Raw genomic sequence first — 9,045 nt, 5'->3', positions numbered from 1 at the left:
CTCAGTGATGAGCTCAGTGTTTCTGCTAGGCAACCGCACGCTGCGTGGCTCATCCCGCACTCCGGCCGCCGCCGCCCAGAGCCGCTAACATGGCGGCCGAAGCTCCAGCTGCGGGTCTGCTGCTTCATTAGAGCTGGAGTCCCGACCAGCTCTAATGAGAGCTGGTCAGACCAGGGTTCTGGTCAGACCAGAACCCAGACTGGGTTCTGGTCTGAGAACAGACCAGAACCCAGACCGGAGAACAGACCGGAGAACAGACCGGAACCCCGACCGGAGAACAGACCGGAGAACCCGCTGCTGCAGAAAAATCCCTCCAAATATCAGTTTAATTCAACAGGAGAAGATAAATATGGATCATTTCTGAACTGAATCCTTCTGTCCACTTTCACAGCTTTCTGTCCAGGTTGTTTGGAATCAGCATTAAAATTAATCTACAACTAAGAAAACAATCTATTTTGTAAATGGCCAACTAATATTAGGTACAGATTAATAAATTAACTAAACAAAGATAAAACTAATGATATTCACAAGGTGGTCCACAAACGTGTTCAGAGCTGCAACTAACATTTACTCAGATATAATTACTTGAGTAACATTTTGGGAAAATATTTTTGATTCCTCTGTACTTTTAAATTTTACTTGAGAAAACTCAGCTGAATTATTGCTATTGTTAGTTTATTATTTTGGGGTTTTCTCCTCTGGTCACATCAACAGAAAATGACTCGTGTCCAAAACAAATAACGTAAAACAAAATTGTGCAGAAAAAACTCTGACATTTTGTAGGATAAACAGAGTTTGAAACATTTAAAATTTGCTTGGAAAAACTAAAATTTTGAGATTAATCTTAAAAATTTTCTAAAAAAAAGAAAAAAAAACTTGGGAAAGTTTCTGAAGTGGAAAAGTTTTGACATTTTAAATTCAGAAATGTCCAAGTTTTTTTTTCTTTTAGAATTTTCTTAAATTTGACAGAAATTTAGTCTTTTTTTTCCTCCCATCTACAACGATCCCAGCCTGCTGTCGTAGAAACGAGCTTCACTCCTGAGTTATAAAAACCAAGAAGGAACAAAAGTTTATTTCCACTGAATCTAAAGTGAAGCCATTGTAACAGATGTAGCAGAGTTGCTGCAGGTCAAAGATCAAATCAGAGGCGAGTTTCTCAGTATCAACCCTCCCTGTTCTGCAGGTTGCTCAGATGAAAACTGAAACTTTATTCTGAAGGGTTTGATGCTTCCTCTCTTCTCTAGAAAAATTACATATTTATTTCTTCTGCAGGAATATAAGCAAGTCGTTAATTGATTGCTTTTCAGCTGACAGAAGGACAGGACTCTGAAGCTCTGTGTTTTCCCAGCGGGGTCGTGGCCCCCTGGCGCCCCCCCTGCGGACCGTTCAGCTCGGCATCGCGTCGGTTCAGGTGAAGTGATGAACTTTCTGACGCCGAGATAAAACCAGGAAAACGTTCAGAGAAACAAACATTTAATAAAATATGAAATGCTCCTTTAATTGGTGTAAAATCTGTTGTTTCACTGCAACGTGATAACTGATCTATTCTGTTCATTTCTACCCCATTTACTAGCCAGCTGTTAGCATGCTAACTCTGTCCTAACAGTAGAAATGGTGGATCTGCTCTGATGTTAAAGTAACTTCCTGTTTCCTGCTCTGGTTTTCAAACAATCAGTGAAATCAGGATGAGATCCTCCAGACCCAGCGAGTCTCTGTCAGCAGAGGATGGAGTCCAGCAGGAGGAGGACCAACATGAGGAGCGGGAGCCCGGTGGGGGCCGCACCGGATGAAGGCAGGGGCCGCCTCTTCTGGCGGGGCCCGTTGCAGAGCGGCGTGCTGCAGCAGCTGATGCAGACAGAGTGGAGCTTCCCGGTGCAGAACTGCTGGTAGCCAGAGGAGGAGATGAGGCAGGCGGAGGAGGAGGCGCACGACTTCCTGTACAGGATCCCTGGAGGAGACGGAGACGATTACAGGCTGGGCTGCTAGGGGGCGCCGTGTGGAAACAGTAAAAACTAACAGCAATAATTTGGTTTATTTAACCTGTAAGGCAGAGGTTCCCAAACTGTGGGGCGCGCGCCCCCTTGGGGGTGCGCCGTGCCATTGCAAGGCAGCGCAGGATGGATGGATGAATGAAAAAAAAAAAAAGATGAACGCTGTGTGTGTTTGGGAGGAACAATTAAATCATTAAAACACATTGAATTTGTCAGCTGTAATAAGTTAGCTTTTTATGATTTTATCACATATAAAACAAATTAATGGTACATTAAATTCTTCAAACATTTAATACATTTTTAATATTTTTTACAATTTTGTCCCTTTTGGCCTTCCATACAACGATTTGAAGCTCCTGCACAAATTATTTTATTGAAAAACAAGAGTTAAAACACAGCTACACACAATCCTAATCTAGAGAATAATCATCTCACAGCCTGGGATTAACCAGGAAGTTAATCCCAGGAAGTTTCTGATATGGGCGCTTCCCCAGGGCGGCATTAGATCGGGACAGACGCCACAAAAAATATAATGTCTCATCTGTCAGGAGGCATCTTTGCTGGTTTTCTCCCATCCATCTGTCAAGAGGAGTTTGTTTACAGAGAAATTTAATACCTGCAGTATATTTTCAGGATGTGTTGCTTTCAATCTGATCTGGATCTGCAGATTCAAAAGTTTTAGTTTATGAGAAGAGATGCTTTCACTGCTCTGCTCCACAGGAACGGAGGACATGAATTTCAGAACATTTTGTAGAGAGAGGAACTAATCTGATGAGGACAACCGAAGCTGGTCGGGTTAAGGATCCGCTCCGGGAAACCATCTTTAGGGAAGTGTTGGTGAGACTCGGCCTGACTGATCAGCATTTCTGCCTCTTCAGCTCACTGAGCGACGATTTGTTATGAAGGAGTTATGAACGTGTCTGCTGGTGTTTTCCAGCCAGCAGAGTCTCCATGCAGAGCGGCGGCCATGTTGGCAGGTGGATGGCAGGTGGAGGTGATCATGAAATGTTTGTCTTAAAGCTGCGGTGCTCACAGAGACCAGAGGATTTCTGCAGGACAAGAGTCCTTTAGACTTATAAGAACCAGAACAGGAAGACATGACATTAAACACCAACTGCAACACAAAGCAGCTAAAAGAGGCTCTACTGGCCTCAGCTACGGATTCAGACAAAATAATTTACAAAAAAAAAAAAAGAAACTTATGAACATAAATTAACGCAGACAGCTGCTGTTCAGGCCAAAGGTCTGCAACCTTCAGGATCCAGGGAAACATTTTCCCCTAATCCTCCTAAATAAATGTCTCTAGAGCCAAACTGCTTAGCTACAAACTAAACATATAGTTAGCATGATTAGTAGCATACCAACTAAATATTTAGTCACCAAGCTAAGTATTTACCTCATTTATCTAAATCGTTAGCAACTATTTATTCACAAATTATTCACTTTTACAAAGTAAAAATATAGTAAACTAAATAGTTAGCTTGCTAACTAAATATCTCGGTACCAAACTAAGCAGTTAGCTCTAAGATAAAGCCAGCCACCACCCTTCGCCACCAGACGGCGCTCTTTGACTCACCGTCGTCGTTCACCAGCACCTCCTTCTGGCACATGTCCTGGACGTTGACGGTGCAGTTGACGATGAACTCGGGCGCGGCGCAGTCGTCCGTCATCTCACACTGGTAGCACTGNCTGTAAACCAACAGACACAGCTTTCTGTTCTGCTGCTGAAATGCTTTCAGTCACATGAAAGACTTGAGAACATGATCCGAAGTTAAATAAGACGGCGTTTATAAGCTGTGAACCTGGATGGATGAAAGCTCTTCTGTCAAAGTGACTGCAGAGACGGCAGGCTGGCCCAGAAAGGCAGTGGAAGGAAAAACTGCCTGGTTGTGGTTCAACTGGACAACGGTTTGTTTTCTCGCTCCGACAGGAGAAGCTGAGGAACGTGAGGCTCATCATGACGAACACGACACGTCTGATCAGACACGTCGGGTTAATCTGAAACGTCTGCAGCTCCCAGTGACTGCTCCCACCATCTTCATTCAGCTTCATTACTTATTTATCACGCTGGGATTTTCATGTTCTCTTCATTCTGACTTTAATCTCAAAACAGCTTTTCATTCTCAAGCAAAAATGTCATGAGCATAAAGTCATATTACCACAAAAAGTCAGCATATGATTTTATTCCCTCAGTGTACTTTTTTATTCTCATATTCTGGTTTTATTCTGGAGTAGAAAGCTCATGAAAATAAAGTTGATTTGTTTAGCAGAGTGAACATAACCTGAAGAATCTGGAGTTCATCTCTGATGCTAATGCTAGCCTAGCTTAGCCAGCGTTTTGGAGGGAAAACGCTGTTGGCTGATAGCATGTGAATTCATCTTGGTTTTAAATGCTGAGCTGATTTAAATCTTTTATCTGAGCTGCTGAGTTAAAGTAAAACAAAGTGAATTTTAAGAAGAGGCACAGTGAACCTCAGCTAATGCTACTGCTAACCTAACGTCCTCTAATTCTCTTGGTTCTTTTGATGTTAGTCATTTTGAGAATCTGATTTTATAAAGTTAAAACTTTATCTGCAAATAACTGTAGAACAAATGAACTTGTGTTACAGATTCAGATTTTATTTGTTTCCTCGTGATGATTATTTGAATAATTTTAAGTTATTTTTAAGTAAAAGCTGCCGGTGGCTGATTTGTTTCCCATTTAAATGAATAAACATGCAGACTGAAGGTTTGGCGTCTCCATGGCGACCACATCTCACACAGAGACAAATAACTTCATGTTCAGTTTCACAACCAACTACTTTCAGTTTTAATGTTCAGCTTAGTGAAAGAATTAGCTGTTTTAGATGTGGGAGGCTCTGAGTTTGGTCAGTGTTACTTTAACTAGGCCCTGCCAGCAAAGCCAAACCAAAAGGCAGAAAATCAGAAAAAAGATTCTCTGATGATGCTGGATCGCCCGGCTTTCCCCTCATGTTGGACTCAGGTTGGGCTGTTTGACTCATCTCCCTCACTCCGTCACAGCAGCGTTTGTTCGGTACAAAGTTCAGCTGCTCGCCATCCAGAACGTCAGACCCGCAGGTCGTGACCTCAGATTCCTCCGGACCACGCTGGAAAACGGCTCCGCCGGATCCAGACCTCATGAAACCCGCTTTAATTCAGGAGTAATAATTCAGCGGCGGTTTCATCACAGCTTCTTCCAAACGTGTTCAGGAAGATTTAAAGCCGTTTAAAGGATTTCCTTTGACTTGTGAATGTTGGACATTAAACAGTTTAACAGAAAGAAAAGTCAGACGCTCCTGTTTATTACAAAGTCTACTTCATTTTATTTCCCCCAGACTGACAGGCAAACCTCATGAAAACCAAAAAAAAACAAAAACCAGAGTGACGTTACATTCGGTTTAAGTAGCAGGAAACGGATCTGGAAGTGACTTTAGCTGGACATCAGAGTGGCGGGTTTCTGGGTGACGAACATGGCGGCAAAGAGCCGCACGGCGTGGCAGTGAAGAAACTCACGATTCCACAGGACGAGGCTAAAGTCCTGCTGCGGGATTCGGTACAGATCGATCATAGAAACGTTAAAACCTGATTTACTTCATGGTTCGAGACAAAATGCTGCATTTATTCAACTCAGACGTTTAGCACCAATAGATTAAAGTTTGCACGCAGCGAACTGTCTTCCTTAAAACTCGTCAAACAGACTACTGCAGGAAGTCGGGGGTCAAAGTTCATGTGTGTTGAGTCCAGTGCTGCCACCATTGCTTCAGCAAGGCGTCCTTACAGTGCGGCCCTTCGCTTCTGCAGACGAGGTCGAGGCGCCACTCCTATGTTCTCACTGCTGCCAGGAGCCCCGGGTTCCCTGCTGGGAGGAAACCAGTCAGGTTAACTGGAAACGGGCCGCGGCGGCAGGGCGCCCTAGTGGCCAATCAAAGGCTGACAGGTTTTAAACAGAATATAAAGTAATTAGAACTAAAGACGACGCTGATCGGGAATCGTGTCAAAGCCACAATGTGGAAATATCGGCTTCTTGGTTGTTGCAGACATGAACTCATAAATACGGAGTTTTCTCACTTCTCCAGGTTGGTGGCAGTTTTCACAAATATTTTTTTGGGATATAAAAAGAGTTTTATGTGGATGAACGGTAAAAATAAATAAAAATATGTTTGTTTTCCCAGACATCCGGCTACAGTTTGGCTAGGCCTCCATTAATGGCTAATTATTTTTTAAGGTTTTTTTTGGCTCTCGTGGCCTTTATTTGATAGTTAATCGACAGGAAAGTTGGTAATGAGAGAAGGGGGAAGACATGCAGCGAAGGTCGCCAGACCGGGAATTGAACCTGTGACGGCCATGTTGAGGACTAAGGCCTCCATACATGGGTTGTGCTGAACCCCTGCGCCACCACAGCACACCCCCATTAATGGCTAATTATTAATAGAAGCTACTGTTATATTTGCAACACAGGTCTTTTTAAAGGGTCATTAGCTAAATCCAGGTTTCTACGCATTAATGACAGAGAATGAATGAGGCTTCATTTAGAGGATTTGACTACACCAAGCGACACATACCTGCCGCTCCACATGCCTTCATGCACTGCTCATACGTGTCAAAGCGGTTCTGGTTCCCGTCGCAGCCGCCGTACCAGAACCGGCTGCAGCTCCTGCTGGCGGCATCAAAATGCCACTTTAGAACAAACTTTGCACATTTTCCTTCTTCTTTGGGAAGCTGGCAAATATCCACAGACGTAACGGCAGCTGGAAGTGAAGAACAAATGAGTAAAAACGAAGCAGCTCCACAGCCAGCTACTTCCATCTCCACTGATCGTTTTAACTGCTGCTTCTGATGTTTGATCATGAGAACAGAAATATTTTAGAGCGCATGTTTCCAATCTGGCTGATGAAGCTGTAATTCAGCGTCGTTCCTGAGACGACGAGGTCTGAAACAAACCACGGTTTCATCTGGACTCTGGTGTTTTACTCTTTTTGGATGAATTACTCTAAAAATAATCCTGTTAATGAAGGTTCTCACCAGGAGCTGGGAGAATCTCCAGCTGTTCGGCTCGCTGCTCCTCCGGCTCCGGCTGCGGTGCTGCAGAGACGGCAGCAGANGGTAGCACTGGATCTGGAGGGCCAGGCCTGCGACACACACACACACACACACACACTGCAGTCCCTCTTCAGGCAGGAAACCAAGACCCAACCGCCGTGAGCAAGCAGGAGCGGAGCAACGGAAAAGTTCAACTCAAACTGAAGTCCGAAAGTTACAGAAACATTGAAAAAAATGTTTTTCAATGTTTTCAGACTTTGAAATTTTTATTTTATTTTATTCAAAAGCCAAAACTAGTGTTGGAACGTGAAGAGCTTCATGACACATTTATGTCATCATCTTTGTTTCACTTAATTAACTCTCGTCTGTTTCTGTTTTTTCAGACCCTCCGACAACTGACTGAAAGTAAAATCTGATTTTAACCGTTTAGTGTCTGTGGCTGAGAGGAGAAGATCAGGACGTTCAGTTCGACATGTGAGGAAAAACAACAGAGGAGTTCCTCGGGGTTCCCGGTCCCTCGGGGTTCCCGGTCCCTCGGGGTTCCCGGTCCACCAGAAGCGATTAATAATGAGAAGCTGCTCAGTCCATAACCCTCATCAGCTCCCTCACTTTTATTTTCATTTTAACTACCAGAACTTCCTCTTCATCAAAATCAAGATTTGAAATAAGAAGTTTCAGTTAATATTATTATTAGTTTTAAATCGTTCAGTATTTTTGTTTCTCTAGTTTATAAGTGGAAATGAAAACTAATCTGCAGACGTTTCTCCCTCATTTGCAGCAGATTCTCTGATTCAACTCACCTGGTTGTTGCGCGCAGAGCCACAAACAATCAGAACCAGAAATAAAGGTTCGAGTACAACCAGACCGGGTCAGAACCGGACCGGATCCCAACAGGAAACATCCATCACCGTTCAGACTGATCCCTCCACCTGCAGCTCTGATTTGTCTCAGAATCCAAATCCCGCCGCGTTGGGAAGTTACTTTGGGAATTCCGGGAATGTTGCGGTGAAAGCTGCGGTTCCGTACCTGAGCCGAGGAGGGACATCAGCAGAGCCGAGACGGTCCGGAGCCGCATCCTGCCAGCCGGAGACTCGGAGACACGCTGCGCTCCTCTTCCTCCTCTTCCTCCTCCTGCTCCGCTCCGAGTCCCGCGGCTGGCGCGCGGCCATGCGCGTGCACGCCTGCCTCATGTACCGCGTGATCCAATCAGTCATCACGGCTGTTGCTCCTTAATAAGATTTTAATGCACTTACATATTTATTTCAGGCCTGAAAAGGAGAAGAACCAAAAATATAATTTTTTACTTGATTTTAAAGTAAAAAATGTTCTCAGAAATGACTAAACGCATTAAATCAGAACAATAATTAAATAAAAGATAATTCAGTGATTTGCCATGTGGATACGGCTAATCACCAGGGCAGGATCACACACAGGGGCGGCAGCAAAAGGTTAATCCACCTTCTTCGGTTCAGTCCATCCATCCATCCATCCAGTCATGTTGGAAAGCATTATGTGAATCTAAACATCAAGAAATTAAGATTTTCTTTTAACATCAAGTCTCATTTGAACTTTGAGTCTCCTGGTGGATTCTTGTTCTGAATAGTGGCTGTAAACTGGGACCACTGGGTGGAATTTAAAGTTTTTGCATTACATCAAAGGACCAACGCCCCGTGAGCGCGCCCTGGTGGCCAGAATATTACAAATCAATAATGAACAGGAAGTGATGTCACACTCAATTCACTGAGTAACGCTAGCTGAGTCTAAGTTAGCATTAAAGGCTGTTTTGATGCTAATCACGTAATGGAGTTTGCATCCAGCATGCTGAGGTGAGTGAACCACCCGACCCAAACGCTGCAGACTCCGGTCGGTTCTGATTCTGTTTCACAGACCCGTTTGGATCCGACTCCGACCGCCAGCCGGATGAAGGTCCAGCAGGAAAACTGTCCTGTGGCAGGTTCCGCTTCGCCTCAGGTTCCGGTTCTGCCTCAGGTTCCGGTTCTGCCTCAGGTTCCGG

General features: G+C 44.1%; 1 protein-coding gene across 1 annotated transcript; it reads right to left on the bottom strand.

The window, feature by feature from the left end:
* Positions 1 to 1,456: 1,456 nt before the first annotated feature.
* LOC103132566 (ly6/PLAUR domain-containing protein 1-like) lies at positions 1,457 to 8,225 on the bottom strand. Its single transcript, XM_007544381.2, has 4 exons — positions 8,058 to 8,225; positions 7,104 to 7,120; positions 3,568 to 3,679; positions 1,457 to 1,948 (listed from the first exon to the last, which is right to left on the bottom strand). Exons 1-4 carry the CDS (start codon positions 8,104 to 8,106, stop codon positions 1,716 to 1,718), a joined length of 411 nt encoding a protein of 136 aa, XP_007544443.1. The 5' UTR covers positions 8,107 to 8,225; the 3' UTR covers positions 1,457 to 1,715.
* Between the last annotated feature and the right edge of the window lie 820 nt (positions 8,226 to 9,045).

Source organism: Poecilia formosa, unplaced genomic scaffold (assembly GCF_000485575.1).
Source record: "Poecilia formosa unplaced genomic scaffold, Poecilia_formosa-5.1.2 Scaffold1130, whole genome shotgun sequence".
Classification (NCBI taxonomy): Eukaryota; Metazoa; Chordata; class Actinopteri; order Cyprinodontiformes; family Poeciliidae; genus Poecilia; species Poecilia formosa.
This window is presented reverse-complemented; position numbering and strand designations above follow the sequence as displayed.